Below are 25,705 nucleotides of genomic sequence, written 5' to 3'. Positions count from 1 at the left end.
TTGCACCTGCCTGGGAGGGACAGTCATTGGTTGCCCACGAGTGCGCACAGACACCGGATTCTTTGATCCCTTATTAAATTTATGTCGATCTTGATCATGTGGTTCTCTTGCGAGACGGTACCACTGCAGAGCAACACTCAAAGCTTCTGCATCTTGCACTTTTGAGTCAATCGCTATGCCCTTCAACAGTTCTAGTACATTACAACCGATTAGTACCGGGCTCTTCCGGCCCCCCACCCCACACTGTGATGGGTCTCTCACAACTAGGAAATGTGCCATCACTGTGTGGTTATGCACCACCATTGGGACCTCCACATATCCCTCCACAGGCAGCTCTAAGTGACCTACCCCATATACCCGCAGGTACCGGCCCACTGGTTCGGGCCCACTCATCTTATCCGACAAATGTTTGCTAAAAAAAGATGAGCTCATAAGGGAGGTTTCAGCTCCTGTATCTAGTATACAAGTTACCGGAACTCCAGCCAAAGTCACATTAACTGAAGGGCTTTTATGTACCAGGCGAGTAAGAAGTTCATTTACCGAATGCTCAGACAATTCCCCCCTTTCACAATGCACATTGTCCCCAGGTGAGGCCATTTCAGAGACTCCCTCCATCACTTGGCCTACAGTGATGGAGGACTTGTGTTTAACTCACCACTAACCGTGGATTTATCACATGGTGACCCCACACCATCCGACTGCCCCTGTCCCCCAGAGGACTTACTGCTAGCTGTCAAACTTTGGCCACTACCACCGAATCTACAATTAGCCTTGATATGCCCAGGGCGCTTGCATCTGAAACACACCACGCGCCGTCCCCCTTGACCAACATTAAATGGTTTTGGATCTGACCCTTTGATCACATGTTCCATCAAGGTTGTGAGCTGTTCTTGTTGTTTTAGAATCTGTTCCTGTTGATCCCTAATGCACTTCATCATTTCTGTTTGCTGTTGCATCACTTTTTGAAACTGCCCCCCACTAGGAGTACGAACGGCCACGCCCTCCACTGATACCTCAACTACATCATTAGCACAATTTAAACCCCCCTGATTTTCCTCATCAGGATCATCAAACGGTGCCACGCCCACTTGGCGTACCTGGCTTCGTTTGACCTTTGGCCTATCGATATCCCTGAATAGGTCTAAAGCAGCATCTCGCAGCGCACTGAAACTTTGCCCTGGTGTGGCCAACTCAAGACGTCGTAGCTCTAAGCGCATGCTTTGGTTCTTGGCCCCAGCTACAAACTGATTAATGAGGACTTTATCCTTAAGTCCCTTCAATCCTTCTTTTTCTCCCTCACTCCCAGCCTCGATTATACGATCATAAAGCCTAATGAGAGACCGTGAATAGTCCATGAGGGACTCATCTTCCAGTTGATGACGCTCATATAGAGACTTCTGCAACGACTGTACAGTTTCGTCTGCCCCAAACTGCCTGTTAAGTAGCCTTATCAAGGCCTTATAATCGCCTTTCACTGACGGGTTACACTTAACCTCATCCCGGGCCAACCCCCCTAAGTGATTATAGACAACCTGCGCTTTATCTTTGTCAGGGATATGGCATTGTTGACAATATATATCAACCTCATCAATCCACTCAAGAATGGTAGGATCCCCTGCCCTACTTGGACGGCCATTAAACCTAGCTAATTTAATCGCTCGTTGCGTGGTTGGCTTATGATTTGACTTGATGGCCTCAGTCAGGCCTGCAACAAGGCGCTCAACCAGGCCAGCCTCCGCCTCAGCCATAGCACAAGAAACGCGGTACACAAAACCCCACGCGAAAATCCAAGGTCAGCCTAAAATATTTCTACAATCAACACGGCTAAATTAACTAGGTCCAATTAACTGGCAGATTACCCAATATTTTCAACCGATAATGCACTGGCTGGTTTTTGTTTTTGTTTCTTCAGTTATCACGACCACTTACTGCTGGCAACCTAATCTACAATGTAACTACTGATTTACATTTAAACTGTATGAGTAAACATGACACAGTCCATGCGTATGACTCCAAACTGCCTACCGCAACCACTGTCTGTAGTTCCCTTGCAGACTCCCTGGTAGTGGTACTGTTACGGCATCCGTCCACGTTGCCTCCCCAGCAAACGCATGTAATTCCCCGCAGTTCTCCTACGCTAGGCTCACGTCACCGTCTACCCGTTCAGTCAGGTCATTAGGTCAGCACTCAGCACCCCATCCGTGTTACCAATTTTGTAGTGAAACTCGGTGTGGAGTCGAGGTTCAGGGGTGATGATTCAATCACATCAAATTTATTAGTCGTTTCTGCTCCCATTCATCACAAAAAAACCTAGTAATCAAATACATTAAAAATAAATCAATATAAACTCACATAACTTCACATACATGTGAATGTATCCCATTAATCACAATACATATGAGTACAAGTAATAAATTAAGCCTAGAAAATTACATAGTCCAACCCATACAAAGAACTCCATTGCAAATACAACAGCCTTCCCACATTAACATACATGTATGACATGTGACCTCTGACCCGGTCGGCGTCTTGGAAGTTACACTTTCGTTGATAGTAAAACCCCCAAAATAACATGAAAATAATTCAATTTGTCCCATACCAGCCAGTGCACGGGCTCCAGGGCTGTCTCTCCTCCCTTTGGTGTCTAGCAATACATTCCAGCCATCGGCTGTCAGGCTAAATTGGTCTGATAATAGTTGCTAAAGCAAGCTTTCTGCAGCTGTCAGAAACGCAGACCTCGGAGACAGTGCCCGCCAAACCCGCTTACGTAAACAGTTGTTTAGTATTAAGGCGCACACGATAAAAACATCATCTGCTCTATCCTACATTCACATATTTTACAATAACAGAAATTTACTTCTGAGAATACAGCACTTCATGAGAGATAGAACCCCTTAGTTATCTATTATCGTCAAAATATCCCCTTACTTGGCTGATGAACGTACTATTTCTATATCCTCATAACCCCTCAACAAATTCGCGGAAGTTTGACCAGTTAACTTAAACAGCGCCCTCATTTGACCTAACAGGCAAAGCAAATAAATAATTTCTAATCACTACATGAACTACAGCGCTGTTTTCAGTGCGGAATATGACTTTGCGATTTGCGAGAAATGACCCCCAGCAATAAACAGCTACGACCAAAGGATAGAATTCTAAGTGTGCTATAGACAGAGGTGACTGACCTATCGATTCGGGCCATCTCCCTGGAAACCACTTCCCTTTGAAGTACGCCCCGTACCCTATACTACCGGCGGCATCTGTGTAAAGCTCAAGTGTGTCATTTGACTCCCAGCCATTAGTCAGAAACGGAGAAACCCCATTAAAATGGTCAAGGAAATAAAGCCACATCATGAGGTCCATTTTAGCCCCGTGATTAAGGCGCACCTTGTGATGCGGCTGAGATAAACCCCGGGTTAAGCGATGATTCGCCGCAGAAATGCACGTCCCGGAGCGACCGCTTTACACACAAAGTTAAGGGAGCCAACCAGGGATTGTACTTCAACCAATGTTAGCTTAGATTGACGCAGTGCCTTGGAAAGTTGTTGGCGAAGAGCCTGCACCTTTAACTCAGGAACTCTAACCTGCTGTTGGTGAGAGTCTATATCTAAGCCTAGATAAGTAATTGTTTGCGATGGGCCCGCTGTTTTCTCTTCAGCAATTGGTACCCACAAACGCGCACATAACACTTTAAAAGGTTGGAGTGAATCGTGACATGCATTTAGAGAATGGCCAACAAAAAGAAAGTCGTTCAAATAGTGGGTTATTAGCGATGTGGTGGCCATCTGTTTGGTCATGAACTCAAGGAAAGTACTAAATGTTTCGAACAGAGAGCAAGATATGGAACAGCATATCGGTAAACATCTATCATAGTAATACAACCCTTGAAACGTAAACCCAAGTAGTTCATAGTCAGATGGGGCTACTGGGAGTAAACGGAATGCAGACTTTATGTCCGATTTTGCCAGCCAGGCGTTGGGTCCTGCCTCCATGACTAATTCTACTGCCCTATCAAAAGTTGAATAATGTACGACACATTTGTCTTTGTGTATGTAATCATTGATAGATGTTCCCTCGGGATAGAATAAGTGGTGAATAAGTCGAAAGGAGTTGGGCTGTTGTTTCGGCACCAAGCCGATGGGGGGAACACTGCAGATTGGGAAGTGGGGGTTTGTCAAAGGGACCCGCTACGCGATCTAAGCTAATTTCCTTATTGATCTTTTCAATGACTATTTTGGGCTGTTGTGAGGCGGAGGAAAGGCACTTCGCCTCACGCGACACACGGGGACCTAGGTAATGTAAAGTAAACCCATCAGAAAATCCTACACGTAGTAATTCCGCCGCTTTAACATCGGGAAAAACGGAAAGCCATTCGGTTAAAATGTCAAACTTAATTGGGGTTGGAGGAACGAAAATTGTCTCCAGCACGCGATTCTCTGGCTCTAGCCCCCTGCGAAGCCTTCGGAGGGGGTTTCCTAGTACTAGCTACGCCAGCAGTTTTGTGCTGCGCAGAAGTCATCCCTGAACAGTGGCGTCGCCAAGGGGGGGCCGGGGGGGGGGCACGTGCCCCCCCCCCTTGGAAAACCTAGTGCCCCCCCCCCCCCCCGAGTGCCCCCCCCCCCATCAAATGCTGGTACCCCCCTATCCTCTGCAAAATTCTGCGCGTTGTTAAAATCATTACCTCAAAAATAGCAAGTTCTGGAGATATCTTCAGATCGAATTTAGCATCAAATGTGGCACCATTTTGCATCTAGCCCATCCTCCGTATGCGAAAATTTTCCAAAGGGGACCCTCCCCCAGGACAGCGATCCGTATCCACCTAAGTGCCCCCCCCCATCAAATGCTGGTGCCCCCCCCTGTGCCCCCCCCCCCAGACTGAAAAGTCTGGTGACGCCACTGTCCCTGAAGAGGGCTGCCGTTTCGGCTCAAAAAACCTACACGGCAAGTTAGCGCTCCATGGCCAAAACGGTTACAACTTACAAATTTACATTTCGCCCAGTGGCAACCCTTCGCCTGGTTAAAGACGAAGCAGAAACCACCGCCTTGGATGAACGATGCGCAAAAGTGGCACCAGAACTAGGTGGTGCAGATGGAGTGGAATTGGCGAGTACGGCAGCGGCTGCTACCGTAACCCACAACTCCATGTCAATGGCCCCCCAGGAACGGCTCGGATTAGCTTCTTGGCGCAGACGAAACTGCTCGTCATACGCGCGCCATCCTAAGCCGCTAAATTGGGAGGCAGCCATCCTCACCGTCTCCGCGTACTTGAGCAATTCGCCTACCCGGAGAGGGTGGCGCACCGCAAAAATGGCCGTAAAGGTGTGAAAGGCAGTGAGCCATTTGTCAATGGTATCGAGTTTCCTTTTAGGAAACTCAGGCTTGCAAACAATAGCTCCATATTTTCGAGCGCTAACTTTAAGTTTTTATCACTTGGTTGCACCAGAGAAGTCGCGGCCGGATCATGAAAAAGTAAGGAAAGATCTATGTACATCCCACTCCATATTTCCTCTTTAACCCCAATGGGTACTTGAAACCCTAACGGAGCCTCGCCCTGGCCTGAAAAGACCGGGTCGGGCCTATACAAATTTTGCTCAAGTGCTGGCATGGCTGGGGCCGGTACAGGCCGAATATCGCCAAGCTGGGAGACGGAACCGTCAACCCGTGCAAAATTACTAGAACTATTAATAATACCACTACTATCTAGTGAGCCAGTCGTGGCTGGCTCGCAAAAAGAAGCGTGATTAATGTTCATTGCAGGCAAAGATGACACCCCAGACTCACCCCGCCTTGCTTGTTGGCTCTCAGATCCACTCGGTCCTGGTGCAGGTTCGATCGGCAGCTCCGGTTGTCCTAACGCCGGATGCTGACTTCTGACCACCGGCGTCGGCACATCGTCAATCCGAACACGACGTGCCCTCACCCCAGACTGCGTGGCCCGTGTACGGGGTCTCCCGCGCTGCCTCCTGCCAATGCCGGCATCCATCCTGTTCGCAGCTGGAGCTGATACCCGGGTGGATTTAGGCATTCTTGGAAGTTACTTGATGAGATCCAACTTCAACCAGACAACGAACTACTTTAAGAAATTCGAAGATAACTTCGGATAAATTCGAAGTATAACTTGAAGATGAACAGGAGAAAAGCGATAACGATGTTTCCACATTCAGTTACTGCAACGAAGTGGTCTTCTCCACGTGACAACAGCCCACACCTTGCCTCTGTCTAACCACGTTGCTGCTGGGCTAGCCAATCCGCTCATTAATGCATTATTCATGATCTCCAATAAATCATTTAACAAAAAAAACATTCGTAATGCGTGTAAGATATTTTATCGTTCAGTCGATAAAATTGATTATCATGATATATACAAAATATTTTTAAAAAGTGATTTGAAAGCCTCAATTTTGACCTTTTATCAAGTATGTTAAAGCAATATTTTTTAAACGTTATTACCGAATGTTTCGAGAAAAAAAAAAGTTATGGAGGTATTTCAAGACATAACAAAAACGTTTTGAAAACGTAATTAAAATGCCTCAAATTTGACGTTTTATCAGGTATGTTAAAGCGATATTATCAAAACTTTTTTACCAAATGTTTTAAAAAGATTGATCGATGAAATACGGTGATATTATGCAAGAACATTTTAATAACGTGATTTAAATGCCTCATATCTGACGTTTTATCAGGTATGTTAAAGCAATATTATCAAAACGTTGTTACCGAATGTTTTGAAAAAAAAAGATTTATGGAGGAAATTTCATGACATAACTAAAACGTTTTGAAAACGTAATTCAAATGCCTCAAATTTTGACCTTTTATGAGGTATGTTAAAGCGACATTATCAAAACGTTTTTTACCAAATTACATTTTAATAACGTGATATATTTGCCGCAAATAATATGACCTTTTTATCAGATACGTTAAGTGAAATTATCGAACGTTATTACCAAATGTTTTAAACAAAATTTTAGAATGAAATATGATATGTACAAAACCAAACATTTTAATAACGTGATTTAATTTCCCCAACACTGATGTTTCAACAGGTATGTTAAAGCGATATTATCGAAATGTTATATATTACCAAATCTTTTAAACAAGATTTGCCCAGATGTTTTAATGACGTGGAATACGTGTACGTCATGTCCAATGTTGTCATGATATTTTTCAATAATGTTATGTTGACATGGTCTTAGAAAACGTTTTAAAGACACATTTCTGATATTAATAGAAAACATTTGTCCAATGTTTTCTTTACGTTATACTGATATAATGCTTGAAGATCATTTAATAACTTAATGGCAATTAAAGTTGTCGTGATATTTTGTAAAGATGTTATGGCGACATGGTCTAAGGAACATTATTGTGTTCTTACGACTTTCCTCAAAGATTGCTGCTGAACTGTGTCATATAATAGCATTACGAAGACCATATCGCTATGACATTATTACATAATGCCTTAATGCTAAGATAACGTTAGGCGCACAATAATCAGGAATGTCATGGAAACATTTCTCCCAAACCGTGTCGCTATAACATTATTAGATAGCATTAAGGCCTTAACATTAAAATAATGTTACGCGCACAATTCACTGAAATGTCGTTACAGTGTAATAATAATATTTTTAAACCATGTCGCCATAACATTATGAAAAAAATTCAAACCATACGCTATATTGTAGTTCTCGTTTGACACTGACGTCTGAACTTGCTCGAGTTGGTACAGTGTTGGAATCAGTATCTATGCAACGCCATTCCCATATTTCGTTCCTGCAATTATAAGGTTGCATCAACATTTTAATTTCATTTTTCTGTATCCCTGTTTTAAAATGTTACATTTTAAACTAACGAGGTTAATAACGAGACAATCAATGAGTTTGTTGTAAACTTATTGACATAATGATCATCAAATTGTATCATGATCTATTTTGATGTTCTAACACTGCTTGGTAAATGCTGTAAACGTTGTGGCAATGATGTACGACGGTCTTCTACATGACAACATAATTGTGACGTTCATACGTACAACGTTGTGATGATGTTGTATTAACATAAATAATTTCACTGTGACCTTAATTTACATGTTGACCCGAGGTGGGCGTGGTAAACCTTGGTGAAGCAATTGTGCCGCTTTTTGGCCATGAACGATACGTTTTGCGTAATAGCGGTTTGTTTTGGGGTGTTATAATATTTAGCTATTCAAAGTCTCACAGAAATACAGTTGCCAAAAACAAGCAAAACGTAGCAAATTAAATATTTTTACGTGCAAACTGTGACTACAGATTATGATGGTCGAGAGGCACGATACTAATTACATGTATTTTAATGATAACCAATATTTATTGAATTTCAGGGACCTTGGACATTGCTAACATAACCGATTGATTGCAGGAACGAAGTGGGAATGGCAATGCAAAGACTCGATCGCTGTATAAACACTTGGTACAGTTCAAACATCAGTATCCATCGTAACTTACGTAATAACGTGACGTTTGGACGTATCCTAATGATGTTAAGACGACATGGTCTGAAAAAAATTATTATTATGTTTCAACAATATTCCGCTGAAATTTACACGTAACATTAAATAATGTTACTTTAATAATGTTATAGCGACATGGTCTTGGTGATGTTATTATTATGTTTTCACAACATTTCTTAAAAATGTGCATGTAACATTATCTGAACGTTAAGACCTTAATGTTATTCAATAATGTTATAGCGACATGGTCTTGGTGATGTTATTATTTTGTTTTCACAACGTTTCTGCAAAATGTCCAAGTAATGTTATTATAATGTTTAACGAAGTAATAATGTTTCTAAGACCATGTCGCCATAACATTTTTGCAAAATGTCACGACAACATCTGTTGTTATTATTTTGATGTTAAGGCATAATGTCAATATAACTAATAAACCATCACACACACGTTTTACATTAATGTCAGGATGTCGTTAACTCTGCGAGTGGCGAAGCGTAAAAAATTACACTCGGCCCTGAGGTGCTCACGTGAGGCAGTTTTGATTTCGCGTACAAAATACTTTTTGTGGACACAATCCTTTCTCTAATGGTCTAAATATTATTATGCAGGTCCCCCGAACCCACACAAGATTGAATCCCCTCCAGTAGGTCACTCACAGACATTGTTGCTGCACAGTCATGTACATATACACTGCATGCACTGTGACCATTACATGTTGGATCAACCATTACATGTTGGATCCCCCCAAAAAGATGGACATCAAACAGTCGAGACAGCATCAGTACAGACGGATGACCTTTCTGTGGCTCTAGACAGCTGTCACTAAGCCAGCAGTAGAGGATGAAGACGACATTGTTGTGACGGCCCTCAACTAGGCGGTAAAACACAAAGAATTTTTTTGTGCACAAGTGAATGGGCTTTGGCTGGAGGGCCAACTTTCCCAGGGGCGGCTGACCCCAAAATGAACTCCTACAAGAAAAGCGACCATACCATCTCAAACCACAAGGTTCACTTTATGATTACATGTAGTTTCAAGGGAATTGGGCGATAGCTTCATACAAAAAGTTAAGAAACAATTAAAGGGGCTCGCGCGCAGGGTAGCATAATGCCAATATAACGTAATAAAAACAGCACACAAACGTTTTATATAAATGTCAGGATGTCGTTAAAACGTTACATAGACCATGTCGCCATAACATTATTGCAAAATGTCATGACAACACATTTTACCACATAAATGGTAAAATTTATTTTACTCAGCGCAAAAACCTATCTCCGAAAATGTTATGTTTTGGATTGTTTACCTAGCCTATTTCAAACATCTGGTTGAAAGGAAACCAACCTTTTGTCTTACCGTTCCCGAGAAAAGACGAAAAAAAACCCGCTTGTTTACATCGGACATGACGGAGTACGAATACGTTTTCGTGTCGTTCTCAGTGTACGCTATACACGTTGTGTGTCTCGGGAACAGCGCGCGGTGACCAATCACCAATGCAACAATTTGCGGTTTCTTCAACGTCCGCAAAGGGTGAACACTACGCGTACGAATGAAATCACAATTAGTATCCAAACAGCTCGAATTTATGGGTTCGCAAAAGTGGACCCCGAAATTCGTTCTCGCACGCATAATACAGGAATAACACAAAAACGCCCAGTTTTGAAAGGATAGTTGTGTGGATGTTTATATCCTACTTTTAAATGTTATTTCCGATTATCATCATCTTATTCAAAGCGCGTTTTGTAGCCCAATTGGGCTGTTCCAGGACCCAGTGTCCCTTTAAGGCAGGCCGCATGCTAATTGGGATCCTGAGAACATCCTGGGGCAGCCAATGCGAGCAAAGCATTGCTTGCGTGCCGTCTGCAATTTTGCAGGCATATTACGGTGGCAGCCAATCGGCGTAATGCGTTTCAGATGGAACGCGAATGTTGCCGATCCAGTCACGGGATCCGCATTTTATGTCACGGCTTCAAGCAATCCACATTAAAGTTTGATTGAAATAATGTTCCCGCCTCCTCCCCTAACGTTCCTCCTTGGTATAATGGAGGGGGGCACTTTTTGCTAGTCCATCATTGTGTTTTTTGTTACTGACATGATTTTTCTTGGCATTTATTGGTGCCCCAGAAGAGGCCGAGCTCCATAAGTATTGGTTGTGATGGAAAATTTGATAAGTTAACTAAACTTATTGTGCCCTGTGCTGTATCCACACGGGCTGATCCAGTTTAATAACCAATGTGGAGGTCAAACATAATGACAAACATGTTATTCTAGAATCTATAGCCTGTGTAGTTCCACACGGGCTATACCCCCACTACATGGGCCAAATGTGGGGACTGTGCAATACATTTTGATACATGTTGGATTAACCCTCAAAGGGGCACTGGTCTTTAATCAAAACCTAGTGCATAAATTGGAGCACCTATGTTGTTTACTCGATTTAATTCTTTCACAACGGCCGTTGTAGGTGATAGTGGTCACTGGGTATCACTATTGTCATTGTGGTCTTGGGTATCACATTCTTTTTGTTACAATTGGAGTGATGGTAGTCATGGGTACCGCCTAATTATTAATGTTCGGACTACCGGTCCGTGCTTAGTGATTTACAAATGTAGTACTATCCGGTTTGCCTGTATTGGTAATCCGGAATATTAACGTTGATTAAAATTGAAATAATGTTTCATGTGTTACTGTTTGGACTATCGGTCCGTACTTTAGTGCTATCTGGTTTGCCCTTAAGCTTTGGTATTCCGGTTGAATAACGTTGATTAAATTGAAGCTGTGGCGAGAGACACAAACACCTATTTTCTGTCATGCTTCCTTTTTTGGAGTATGAGTATAACATTAGACATAACATGTATACCACGTTACTAAAACATCAATGTGTTAGCTGGGCAAGATGTAGCTGAGTGAACTTATTTTGTCAACTTCGAATACTGAGCGGAGCTTTGGTTCAAAATTTGTTTGCTCCAAATTCACTGTTGGAAGAACACATACCCACGCCCAAAACTCAACTTTTTCTCTGTGAACCCAACTAATGGGTTTGCAATGGCCAAGACCTTTTAATATGTGTATTAGACAATTCACAATGCTATAGTTTTGCCAATTGTGGAAAACGTAAACCTTTCATCTCTGATCCCCCCAGTCACTGATGCATTCGTAGACAAGGTGAAGAAAACCTACACCTTTCGCGAGGGCGACGTGGCCACCATCTCCTGCAACCAGCCGGACAGCGTGCCACTTCCCTCTATCTTCTGGACGGACGATGCCAATCCCGGCAACGACATTCCCCTGAACAACCGCGTCAGCATCGACCCCAACTTCAACCTGCGGTTCTCTAACATCAAAACGACGGATACCGGCAACTACCAGTGTAACGTCAAGAACGAGAAGACGCGACTGCAGCTCTTGTCCCCAGTCAAGGAGGTTGTGGTCATGGCAGGTATTACAGGTTTTTTTCTCTCTCTCTAAGGGCCGATTTACACAGAATTGCTAACGAAAACGCAAAAATGGCAATCAATATTGAAAATCAACATATGTGGCGCAGCGGCGTATTGCTCTTTGTTACAACTGATAATGTAGTAACCAACGGATAATGTATCACCAACCAATAATGTCACACAAATTGACCGATACTGTATCACTAACCGATAATGTAACAGAAATTGACCGATAGTTTAGTAAATGTTACTACAAGTATCGGTCAATATTTGTTACATTATCGGTTAAGACGGATAATGTAACAACAATCGACTGATAGTGTAGTAACATTTACTACACTATCGGTCAATTTCTGTTACATTATCGGTTAGTGATACAGTATCGGTCAATTTGTGTAACATTATCGGTTGGTGATACATTATCCGTTGGTTACTACATTATCAGTTGTAACACTCTTCCTAGTTCTATGTACACACTTAGTGTAAACGGTTCCCATTTGTAGGCCTGCCCCGCTCGGGGTAGGTTTCAACTCTGAAAAAATGAGCAAAGGTTATGCACACATAAGTATGTTGCATAAAACTGGAAGATGGACTTTATTCGTTAGCTGCTCATCAAGGAAAGCTTCCATGATGCAATCAACACCTTGATTGCAATAACAAGTTATCAAACAAAATTTAACATTCAAAAAGTCTACCTAACAATCATGTTCAGTCTAAAAGAAATGAAACTATATCTACTTGAAGCAAGACATATTTGTATATAAGTATGGCTGGATTTACATCAGCTTATCTTAAAGAAACACAATTACCAAATGCAATGCTCACATAAATCCTTAATCTATACTTTGTTTCTTCACTGAGTCAATTTGCAAAAGTCACTTAACACTTAACCCAAATAAAGAGTGAAGTAAGCCTCATTAAATATGCACAAGAAAAATAGGTCTTCTTGGCCCTACTAGTTTTCATGTGGTTTTGTCAGTAAGAAGTTGCAGCCGCTGCCATAAACATGCTTAAAGTAAAAGATAAACAACTTCTTATCACTACCAGAGCTTGTGGTCACTGACCCGTGAACCACATAGGCACATCCTGTCCCTTCTACCCTTTGCCTGAATAATAATGGGCTAGGGCTTGGTTCCTGGAATGCGTGACTAATCTACTGCTTGGACCATTTCCTGTCCAATATACTAAAGTATAGCCACATACTTGCAATATAAAATGCATGGTCAAACTCTACTAAGTTTTATCAGAAAAGTGGCTATGGCAAGCAATAAATTCAACCTTTCCACAAAGTTCAGAACAAGTGGAAGAGTTACTAAATAACACATTCTTCAACATCCTAGAAATACCTTCAAAGTCTGAGAAATTGCTCTCATCAACTCAATAATCTGGCATCTCTGACAACATATCAGCTTTCTGAAAGGTTCTTAAACTCAATCAAACATCTAGCATCTTCTACTGAAAACTTAGTAAACTTCCTCAAACTTTCCAGAACTATATTCCAAATCTTTGTCCTGCTTCCAGTGAAACCATCATTTGGGAAGTTTCAGAAAAACACAAATCAAAGTTCAACACTTCTCAAGTTGCTCGGGTTTCTTTCAAGCCAAATGTTAAACCAAAAATCACTTGGTTCTTAAAAGACAATAAAGTATCAATTCTACAATCAAGTAAATGCAACTAAGTCTAAAATATGAGATATAGAAATGAAATGAACATACCTGAAAAAATGAGCAAAAGTTATGCACACATGAATATGTTGCATAAAACTGGAAGATGGACTTTATTTATTAGCTGCTCATCAAGGAATGCTTGAGTCACAGCCAAGGTGAACAAAGGGGGTGAAGTTCCATTTCCTGCTGGGTGCCTTAGCCAATCAGAAGGAAGTGACCATGGCAACTGGGTCACTGCCCAGCTGACCAGCTGTACAGGCTAAAAGTGAGCATGTGCTAGCCACATGACCATGGGGAAAGCACATGAGGCAAGAATAAGGGGAAGGACTATTTTTTTTTTGGGGGGGGGGGTTCTAGAACTTTCTCTCGGCTCTCGGAGGGGCCCTACACATTGATCTCCACTAGAGATAATTACTGTCCCCTTTGTAATCCCCCACCATTGTTCGCATTATCATCGCCCAGAATTTTGTGTTAAAGAGCCCTAACTGTTTCACCACAGAGCAGTAGCCTAGTACATGTATTTCTGCATTTATTGTTTTTACATCATGTAATTAGTTGACCCCCATCCCAGAGGTTATCATCGGAAACAACAATGCACTTGCCTTTTCAAAACCTGCAACAATAAACCTTTGTGTACATTCGCATTACATCATTGGTATGGATAACACGCAATGCACAAACTTAATAAAAGTCAGGTTTTTAAATTTAAGAAATAAAATTAGAAATAATGTTTAAATATATTTCAGGATACCAGTCATTAGGCCCAGTGGACCAGTCGTGATTGGTCAGTGTTGGAGGGTCGAGCTTCACATCTTGATTCTGATTTGTCAATATTAGCAGGGTCATGATATTAATATTCATGAGAAACGAAACTGGTCTCAAAAAGGGATACCCAAAAACTCTCTGTATTCTAATAGGCTTTACAGAATCATTTTTGCAATGATTAAATTTCAAAACACCAATGCAACAATGTGTGGAAAGATTAGCACTCAATTCTTAAAACAAAATGAGGAGGAATCAATTGAAAGTTGGAACTGGTACTCAACCCACTGATCTCTATATAAAGACAGCACCCGATTTCACGAAGCGCTGCGACGCGTCGCAACTCAAGTTACGACGTGTAACACGTCGCAACTCGCGACGCGTCGTATCTTCCATTTCACTAAAGTTGCGATGTGTTGAACGCGTCGTAAGTTCCTTGACAACGGCTTAAAACACGTCGCAAGTTACGATGTGTCTAGTGGTCATCGCAAAATAAGAAGAGTCATTTCTAAGCCAGTTTTATGCCACAAACATTACATTAACGAGATTATAATGACGAGGCAATGTGTGTAAAGTTGTAAATAGAAAATTCATTGAATAATTATGAATTAGACCGGAATATTAGAGTTGAAATTTCAAAGTAGCTATACAGTCCAATGAGAGCTTGTTTTCCTTCAAAATTGTATCGCACGGCCGCCATTTTGTTATACGTTTTAACAAATTTCGAGCCGAGATCCGACGACTCTTTGTTTAATATCAGACGACTATTTACTGTACGCTGACTAAAGACATAAAACAGTCACCGAGTTGTGCTATAAATACACCTACGACGCGTCGCACTTACGACGTGTTTAGTGAAATGGATCGCAGGATGCGTCGCAGCTGCGACGCATCGTAGAGATACGACGCTTCGCATCGCTGCGATGCATCGTAAGTTACGAAGAGTTTGATGAAATCGGGTGCTGGATAGCTAATAAAGAGCCGCACAATGAACGAATTTAACGCCATATTGGTGAGACCGGCTGGTGATCTACAAAGGACAAGTTGCCGTCTTTTTAGACAGCATGATTTGTTTTGTAACGTCGCGGTTCACTTGACTTATATTTTGATCACCACCACTGACCAAGGTTAACTACAATTTTTCTAACGTCGTGGCTACTAAAATGCTGCAAATATAACTTTTTCGGCGTTTTGAAATAATAATCACTACGGAAATGTGTTCCTTTTAGAACATCATAATATGTGTACGTGACCAAAATGCCCGTCAACTGTTGATACAACGCGCGCGTATTTACGCGTAGAACGTTCGTATTATACGCGGCCATCTTCGTGAGATCGGGGGCGAATTGGTCAATATGCAAAGTCTACTGTGTGAATGTTGTATGCATATCCGCTATCCAGTCTTTATATAGAGATCAGTGACTCAACCCCGTAGCTTTGTGCACAAATTGCCTAGTTTGGTTTTGATCCAGACCCAAGATGCATTGCGAATATCGCAGCATGTTTTGTGGGCTAAATAGACATTCGTTATGCTGCAACCATTTTAGTCATGTTCCCTGAATCAAATAACAGTACTGGATGATAATGATTTTTGCTCAAAAAGGAACCAGATTATTTTCCCTTCCAGCCTCGCTATTACGTTAATTTGAAAAAATAAAGATGGCTGCAACATAATAATGGTCCATGGAGCAGTATTCTCAAGTCAAATTCAAAAGGTTTTGTGAGAACATGATCATTTGGGGTATTTTTTTTATTCCTATCTCACTCTGTAGTTGAACACATTGAACACAGGCCGGCCACATTTGTCTACACTCCGCCAGCTTCAGTGGATGCCTTCCGCAGGGAGAAGCTTCGTCTGAAATGCATGGCCGAAGGATAGTAAGTGTTGACATGGGATAATAATTAGCCCCAATCAATTCCCTCTGCTGTTTACTTTGAAACTGCTCTTCTTAGAAGTAATCATTAAATATCCGGAATCTTTTGCGGACAAAATATATCCACAATAGGGTCAATATTGTGGAACTATTTCCCCAGAATCTTCCTGTAAAGTTACAGCATTTTCTACAACAGAATTGTTTCATATCCTGCAACTTAACTTGAACCCAATACAGTGTGTCTATTGTGGATAAACTTGTCCGCGTCTCGTCCCAGATAAAACACGCTGTTGGGGTTTAACGGGTTGAGTTCTGTTGGGGTTAATGAGATAAGACTCCTAAGGCGGGCGGGCTAAATACCCCCTGTTCATTTACCGTGGGACGGTATTGTTACTGAGGAAGTGTGGGACCCTTCAAGCCAAAGCGGGAGACGGTCCACGCATGAACGCACACGGTACAGCCGTGCATGGTAACGGTTTGCAGTGGGGCTTGTATGTTTAGGGCAGACAAAAGATCAGAGGATTAGCAATGTACCAGGTCTTTGCGGTCGGTGAGTAGAAGCCGCCACTGACGGGTATGAAACCGCAGGATTCATTGTTACAAAAATGGTTATTTGTAGCGGGAGCCGGGAGTGCCAACCGTGGGACGGTTTGTAGAAACAGGTCACCCGCTTTCTTTTCAAGCGGGAGCCGATAAAAGAGGGGCTCCATTGAAAGCGGCTCCCGGTAAGTGAACAGGGGGTATTTAGCCTGTCCGCCTAAGAAATGTCAGAATGACAAGGCATGGGTGTATGAAATGCTGCGCATTGACGATCAATTTTGAATGAGTTGTTAGAAGTTGGTGATGTAAATTTCAATATTCAAGAGCTCCACTGAGATGTCATAATGTGAGCAGCCACTTTCTGCAGACAGGTTCTGCATATAGATGAGCTTTCAATTTGTGATATTTTCTCGGGTATGACACGTCCTTATTGTGAGTTAATGCGTGGAAAAACTTGTTTGACGTAATTGTTAAGCTCTGCCGTTACGAAATGCTGCGATTTTCTGGTTCCAGAATTTACGTGCAAGTATGCCTAAGTCAAATTGACAGACAAGTGTGTTGGTACCATTTCAAATGATTGGATTTTCCCGAGGAAGAAAATTGGGCCAGAGTTCCCTAGATTCACGGCCTCAAAACGTTGAAGCTGGAGAAAAGGCGTTGGCTTGGAAATGCCCCGAGGTTCCTTTGATGTGCAACCCTGGACTGCATGACAACAGCGCCCTCGTGTGCCAGGCAATTGCGCAGAAATTAGCTTCCGCTCGGCCCCCCCCCCCCCCCCCCCCCCCCGCCCTGCAAACATGACGCTGGGAAGTGTTCATGAGTTTTACAGAATCTTGTCAAGGAAGAGGTCAACCTGGGTAATTTACCATGACCTATGTATAAAGTATCTGACTGCGGCTGTTCAGATCGCAATTAGCCAATGCGCGCATGCACAATGCTATCCGAAAACTTTCTCATAAAAAAATGCACATATTCCATGCCGGATGTGATTTCTTTTTCATTGCGGACCATGTGCAAACATTTTGAGCGTCGCATAATGCAATCATTGACCCTTCGTGAATTCGAAACGGAGCCTGAGCAAGTGACGGGAATTGCAAATTTACAACACAGATAAGTATAACAGATTACATTATTACGCTTTTCAACGAAAACAAAAATATTCATGAATTGGAATAAAAGAGTAATGAATCAGTCTTAACGGCCGTTTGAAACCTTGCAGGGTCGTGGTCGTGATGACTTGCAGGACACAGGTCACGCAAAATCTGTCCAATCAGATCGTAAATTCATCAGCCCTTCCCAGCGTCAGGTTGTTTGCAGGGCGGGGGTATACGAGTGTACAGCATACAGGGTTGCCAGTCGTCCTCAGTGCTTACTTTATTTATAACCTCGTTTCCAATAGTAAGCCCCGGATATGACACTTTCTTTCTGTATTCTGATTCGATAGCGCAATTTGCTAGTAGTGGATTTAAATCGTGTAGTTTTGGTGTTGTTATTTCCAACGTGCATGACGTGTTTTCACGATCATCGTAATTATAACGTCCACGCCTTCTCAAAAATGCTCCTTTCCTTTCCAATTTGCTCATATTAATATGAAACGACGAAATGATGTTGTTTTTAACCCAGACACCGCATACAAAAACAAACACTAATGTAACGCACATGCAGGCACCAGACTATTCTTCATTTGCACAGGCCTACGTGTTCAAAAATCTTACACATGCAAATGATCCAATACCAGGGTAAGAGAGCAGGTTGTGGTGGGCACGTACTGCTCGACACCCTAGGGCGAGGTTGGGCTGCCAGTATTTGGGAACCATATCTTCATACAAAGACACAGCTTTGGCGTTTTTCGAACGGTGAATTTGAGTGTCCTAATTCTTTGCAGTCCAACACCAGATATCACTTGGGCGAAAGACGGCGAGTCGCTGCCTGTCGATCGCACGACCTATGAGAGCTATGGCCAGGAACTGGTCATCAGTGATGTAATGGCGTCAGACGTTGGCTCCTACACGTGCACGGCTAGCAACGGAGGTGGTACCCCTACCGCTTTCACCATCACTGTCACTGTAAAGTGTAAGTGTTCCCTGGACTTGGGTTTGATAGCATTTAATATTCAGAACAAGAAAAACAAGGTGGTTTTGCTGACTCGCCCGTTGGGAAGGGGTGATGCATTAATGGCACGAACATAGACAAACTATTGTGTACAAATAAAACTGGAGAAACCTGGAGTAAGAAAAATAGCATTTGCAGTCCATTTGTAATAAAGAATACTAATAATGATAAAACAGTCAATGATGACGTCGTCATGACCTCACTACATATTTGTCATTTTAGGACACCAAAAGCCTTGATGATCGTATTTTGTTGATAAAAAACAAAAATTCGCGATTTTGATGACCTCATGAAATCACACAAATGTCACGGCTACCCACTTTCAAAATTAGCTGTAACAGATAACCCAACTATTTTTCCCCTGAACAAATATCAATTTAAGGATGTTCTGCACTTTCTTCTCAGCAAAACCATATTGGGAGAACAAACCAGAGGACACAAACATTGTGATCAATGAGGGCGGTGTGTTAGATTGCTCAGCTGAGGGCATCCCGGTTCCCATGGTAACCTGGCTTATTAACGGTGTGCCCTATAAAGAGGCAGGTGAGTTGAAGAGGACAATATTGTCCGAAATTGTTTATAAACATACTACATTGTACATTGCAACTGATGACTAGGCTGTACTGTTGCACAATTTGTAATAAAATAATCTTCAAAGTGCCACAAAATCCCCCAAAAAGTTAAAGGTATAGTCCATCATTTGTAATTAGTGCATTTTGTTCGTTTGAAGCAACAAAAGTACTCAAAATCTAAAGAAGGGTGCTGAACAACGAATCTGATAAAGTTTCAGCACAGCTTCAGCTGTATATTTGGAGAAAAACAACATTCTAGGATCTCGATTTCAAATCAAAAGTTGCTGAATCATGTTCTGAATTGGGCCTGAATTCAGCGTCAGAAACACGTTCTCACTGAGCAGATTGCAGCTACGCGATGTCGTGCACCGATCCGACGAATTATAGCAGCCACGCGCGTGTGCGTCTTGTCAACGCTTGCTTGTCAACGCTGATTTCTTCAAAATGACAGCTTGCCAGGAAGAATAATTTCACAGGGAGTTTAGTCCCCTTACTATCTTTCAACCAAGTATGTTTTTCAACAATAATTACGTCAGTTAGTTTGTGGATAGCTGCAAATGATGGACTCTGGCTTTATTTTATTGTCGTGCCCAACACTCTCACTAGAAAAACATATGGACATAGATCCCATAACTTGATGAACTTCTGTATCAGCCTGGCATTCAAGCTTTTCACTCTGTCACTTTAATACGTGTATTTCAAAAGGCCAAAGACCTAATGATGTCATGCTTTGTTGACAGACGGTTGGCAGGCGGTCCCTACTTTGTCTGGCCGACTCTGCTCCCATATGCAAACAGCCCTTTGGTCTTTAAGTCTTTGGTCTATTGAGGTTAATATGCCACCTGATGCTGTCCATGATGCCTTTTATGTCATAGGGACACTATGCATTTTGCTTGAGGCCTGTAGGAGTTTTTTTTTTTTTCAATTCTGTATCTGGATCTTGACCTGGATCATTATACTTCCGACAAAACGGCTACCCGCATCAGGGTTATTAACCCACTAGCCCCTGCACCACCCAAAAGAGCCATGCCTGTTATTCCTTTAACTGTCCAAAACTGCTATAGCACTGTAGATGGTGTTGTGGATATCATCAATGAGTTACTGCAGTGTAGTACACTGTAACAAAAGTTTTAATGGGTTAAGTGATCCCATGGTATTCCCAATTGCATGGTCTCATGCTGTTTCCAACTAGGTGATCTGATGCGATTTCCAATTCATCAATCCGTTGCTGTCTCATATCAAGAGAACTCATCTTGTTTCCAATTGGACAATCTGAAGCTGTTTCTAATCAGCAGATCTCATCTTACTCCCAATTGGGCAATCTGAAGCTGTTGGTTATCAGCAGATCTCATTTTCTTCCTGAATGGGCAATCTCATGCTGTTTCCAATCGGGAGACGTCATTTTGTTCCCAATTTGGCAATGTCATGTTAATACTAATCCGGATAACTCATTTTGTTCTCAATTGGGCAGCATCATTTTGCATCCAATCAGGAGATCGCATCATATTCCTAATTGGGCAATCTGTTTCTAATCAGAAGATCTCATTTTGTTCCCAATTAGGCAATCTCAAGCTGTTTCTAATCAGGAGATCGCATTTTGTTTCGTATAGGGCAATCGCACGTTGTGTCCAGTCAGGTGATCTCTTACTGTCCCCAACTGGGCAATTTCAATGTTGCTCCCAAGACAGGTGGTGTACCTAATCGGACATTTCAGGCACACGTATTGTAAGGCCACGGGGAGGAAAGGGGTTGCTATTTTAATTCATTAATCAATCTGTATTTATTTGTGTCTCACCATAAATTATTTGTTATGCATCTGAACGACAACCTTTTTCACCTTTTTTCCCCCCGTTCCTTGCATGAAGAGGCCAATCCTCGTCTCACCATCACCGAGGGTATCGGAGGGGGCAGGGTAGAATTAGCAAATGCCATTACGGAGGATAGCGCCGTCTTCGTGTGTGTAGCATCCAACGAGTATGGCGAGATATTCGCCAGTGGCTTCGTCAATGTGGAATGTAAGCCTCTTCTTATTCAGTGAACTCTATCTTGAAACCCAACTCTATCCAAATCTGAAAACACTGCCCAATTTATTGTGCTCTTCTGATGCTGTCAATATGTGGGTTGAAACGATGGCATGATACAATATGATCACAATTATAAACCTCAAGATTAGATATGATTCTATGCAAATCCCAACACTGTAAAAAATGGAATAATGAGCCAAAAACATATATGTACAGCCATTCTGTAGCATTTCCTTTTTGTTTGCAAAAGAGACGAAAATGGGCACAGTTCGTAGTGGAGAAAATGCAATTTTTTTCCCTCTATTTTCTGATTTAATGATACTTGAAATCTTTGATACATGTATGTCTACTACATATACTTTATAACAGATAGTATAGCAAATCATGGAATTTAAGATGTTTTTTACTGAAAAACAATTGGCATTGTTCATTTTACGAATACAAAAATAGAAACGTAAAAGGCCCTTTTTTCTCAGTATTTTACTTTTTGACATTTCGATCAGTGTGATATTTAAATAGCCATAACTTGTCAATGGAATGTCCAGTTGAAGTGCAACAAACAGTATTGTAAGAAGCATTTTATTCTCTTTCCTAAGACCTGCAAACCCTCATTTCGGCCTCTGCTCAGTGTTGTGACATTTTACCAGAACCCCTCACATTATATTAAATAAATCTCTCCATCACCTGAATCACCAGTTTACCCAAAACACTTTGAACATGCAAGATGTTGCATTCAAGTATGAAATTGTAATATATCAATATTGTAACATCCAATAACGTAGTGCAATACATTGATGTATTATTGATCAACTGTTTCTTTGTTGTCTAACTCTTCATTTTTAACACAATTTTAGCAATCCCGGCTGAAATGACCGATGCACCCCAGCGAAACCTGAACAGCATCGAAGGCAGAGCCTTTGACTTGACCTGCGCAGGGCAAGGCTCGCCGAAGCCTACCATCCAGTGGACATTTCAAAACAATCCGGTAAACAGCCTAGATTTCACCAATCCTCTTGAAATTCCTGTCGCTCCCACGGAAAAAAACTTCTCATTTCTTTTTTTTTTAATCAATTAAAGGGAATGTACAGCATTTGCTTTTACTTCAATTTTCAGAAATAAATGGATTTGGAGGACTGGTATGTTTTAGAAAATATTGTTAAACTGACTTGTTTCACGTTTTGGGCTTGTAGATGCTGGAAAAACCACGAAAACCTATCATATTCTTGTAGTCTGTTTCCCTGACCCCACTTAAGATGAAACAGAGCAATGGGAATTGTAAGGTCAGAGAATCAGTCTAGCAGGGCCAAGCAGGCTTGTACCATTTTACAGGTGTGTAATCAATTCCAAAGAAAAGTCAGAATAACTAAACATGAAAAATTTAGAACAGTTTTTGAAAAAAGCCAGTTTCCTCCAACGCTCGTCGACCGACCAGTTTTGGAAAAATACTTTTCTTGTGATTGTCAGCACACCAGGAGCTACGATTTTGCAGGATGCTTTAGAATGTTAGTCCCAAACAATGCAGTAAGGTTTTTCGTGATATTTTGATCATTTCGTTTTATGATGTTTCCAAATGTTGTATTTTCCCATTAACCCTTCTACTGCCCACTATTTGAACAGTCACAGACAGTCAAAAATTCCATCCACTTCCCCTGCCATGCCTTTTACACAGGCTAGTCACCAACAGTCAGATCACATTTCAGTCAAATTTAGTCAACAGACAAAAGCAGTCATTTGGTGGCACAGCTGTCTCATCAATCACCTACAGTCAAAGCATAGCCTTATGAAGTTACGGCACATAAACAGTCACAGCCAGTCAAGCCTGCTTATGTGAGCTGGGGACTCTTAACTGTTGAAAACAGTCACTTGATTGATTTGGACTGAAAGGACAACTAGGCACAGAATTTATGTTTGCATTGGAGGGTTAATTTAAAAAACAAAAACCCACCGCTGATAAATGATCCATTGTCCTGACCAGAATTTGCTATCAATTCCACCCTTAATTGTGGTATGCAGTGTTTACAAATATGAAATTACACAGTTGAAGGGTAAAACCATAGAGCTATATTAAATTACTAGAGTGTTATTTCCTTGTTCTTGCACCCGGAGACACTTTGAACCGCAGACATCTTGAATTCATGTGCGTGTTTGTAGAACATAATGAAATTTGATGGATTGAATTTTAAAAGTGTACTCCACATGCAACGTGCAAGTAGAACGTACGCAAGCTTCTTAAGCGCGTGTTCCGGTTTAAAAAAAAACCACGGTTAATTATCTGCAGCGGATACACACACACGTTGCGCTGTTGTTTGCGTAGAGCAAAATGTCACGCTCATTTGCTGATCGTGCGTTTCGGTTTTGGGCGTACTGGCTTCGATGACGCACCGGTATGGAATACAAACACAAATATGCAAATAGCCGTACCAAAAACGTGCAAAATTTCTAGCCTTCGATAGGTTTGTGCACAAACATGGATGCGCCAATCGAGCATTACTTTGTACGTGAGTCAGCGCTCTAGTAATTTAATATAGCTCTATGGGTAAAACCCAACTTTCAAGTGTTTTTATCTCATTGATATCACAACCAGATTGTCCATGGTGAATTTAAGTACAGCATCGTGGAAGATGGCAATACGAGAAGCACAACCAGCACTCTGACAGTCACAGGAGTGGCTGTGGAAGATAGCGGCGACTACAAGTGCATTATTGAGAACGGCTTTGTAGCAGTGGAGGCCACATCAACGGTGAATGTCAGAAGTAAGTGGATGGGTGTAGTTTTCGTCAGGATGGGTGTATAGATGAGTCAAGCCTCGAGGCAAATTTCACGCTGAGCAAAAGCGTTACAGAGAATGTACAAACAAATACCTCAGTCAATGTTCTTTTGAGTAGCTTGCCAGTTGCCACGAGACTAGATGAATTGTGATGGTTTGACAACTTTGCCTTTCTTGTGTTAAAGGTATTGAGTAGATCATTTGCAGCTACGTGAATTCACAAAACAAAAAAATAACAAATTTATTATTGAAAGTGTGACTTGGTTTAAAGATGGGGATGTCAGTCAATTCCCTGTGAAATTAGTCTTTCTGGCGTGCTGCCACTTTGAACAAAAAAAATTAAGAAGGCCATTTCCAAAGATGCGTCAACTGATGCATTTTTGGAAATTTCCGTTAATGGATGTGGGCAAGCGCTGACACGATGCACACTTGCGCGCGGTTATTAGTTGGTTCAGTGCGTGGTATTGCGTAGCTGCAATTGGCTAAATTAGAACGTGTCCCCGATGCTCATTTCAGGCGCAATTCAAAACAGGACTCGGCAAGTTTTGAATTTAAATTAAGATCCTAGAATACACAGGGCTAAAACTTCATCAACTTAGTTGTTAAGTACCCATCTTTAGATTTTGAGCATTTTGTTGCTTCAAACAAAAAAATGCACAAATAACAGATGATCTACCCTTCCTTTAAGTAATCTTGTTGAGCAATGCAGTCGCTTCAAGATTAGTTGGCATTAAAAATGGTACATAGATTTTCTAGAATTTGAAGAAGAGAAATTTCTCACCTATTTTTAGGTATACCCATTATTCCCGGCATGAAGATATTTTTCCCCATATCTTGACTCCAAATCAACTTTGTAAAATGTGCATATAAATTGTCTTTCAGGAGGTACAACAATCGTCGTGGGTCCAGGGGCTGAGGTGAGTGTAGAGCTGGGTACAGACGCCATCATTGCATGCGAGGTAGATCAAGATGCCGCGCTGGAACCCACAGTTACCTGGTACCGTAACGTTGGAGCCGGCGAAGAAGAGCTGGACCTGACGGTGCCGGGCGGACGCTTCCGACGGGCCAAAACGGGCTCGGACTACCTGAAAGTGATGGCTACTGTTGTGGAGGACACTGGAACGTACAAGTGCAAAGCTGTGACATCTGAAGACGAGGCCTCAGCAGCCACAGAGCTGGTCATTAAGAGTAAGTTGGTTTTTAACCTCGTATCTGCCTTTTCCATCAGTGTTGTTAGACACGTATGGATTGTGTTTCTCACAGCAACCAATTTAGCCGTTTCTTGATGAATGACCAACCGCGTGGTGATTGATTGCCATCTTTGTCGGTGCCTGATATCAATGCTGTGCCAATACACCCAGCTGTAGAGAGTGCTGTGCCGCCTACAAAGTATCCATGAAGGACACATGACAGGAATGCACCTGATCTCATGACAGAAATTCCATTACAGTCAAGGGACTGTTAATTACAGGC

The 25,705-nt window shown here is 41.9% G+C and overlaps 1 protein-coding gene and 1 long non-coding RNA gene across 2 annotated transcripts in view; one reads left to right on the top strand and one right to left on the bottom strand.

The window, feature by feature from the left end:
• Window positions 1-25,705, top strand: part of LOC119726531 (neuronal cell adhesion molecule-like) — a 90,870-nt gene that overhangs the window by 13,037 nt on the left and 52,128 nt on the right. Inside the window, exons 4-11 of the mRNA XM_038198260.1 lie at window positions 11,620-11,916; window positions 16,116-16,221; window positions 18,643-18,830; window positions 19,275-19,412; window positions 21,307-21,456; window positions 22,320-22,450; window positions 24,050-24,218; window positions 25,115-25,420. Coding sequence (XP_038054188.1) covers window positions 11,620-11,916; window positions 16,116-16,221; window positions 18,643-18,830; window positions 19,275-19,412; window positions 21,307-21,456; window positions 22,320-22,450; window positions 24,050-24,218; window positions 25,115-25,420 — 1,485 coding nt within the window. The remainder of the gene's footprint in view (window positions 1-11,619; window positions 11,917-16,115; window positions 16,222-18,642; window positions 18,831-19,274; window positions 19,413-21,306; window positions 21,457-22,319; window positions 22,451-24,049; window positions 24,219-25,114; window positions 25,421-25,705) is intronic.
• On the bottom strand, window positions 2,232-2,630 carry LOC119726532. The gene is made up of 2 exons (XR_005270834.1): window positions 2,600-2,630; window positions 2,232-2,310 (listed from the first exon to the last, which is right to left on the bottom strand). It is a non-coding gene; the product is annotated as an uncharacterized LOC119726532 (long non-coding RNA).

This window comes from Patiria miniata, unplaced genomic scaffold (assembly GCF_015706575.1).
Source record: "Patiria miniata isolate m_02_andy unplaced genomic scaffold, ASM1570657v1 HiC_scaffold_2, whole genome shotgun sequence".
Lineage (NCBI taxonomy): Eukaryota > Metazoa > Echinodermata > Asteroidea > Valvatida > Asterinidae > Patiria > Patiria miniata.
The sequence above is the reverse complement of the archived record's forward strand: the minus strand, read 5'-3'. Positions and strand labels throughout refer to the sequence as shown.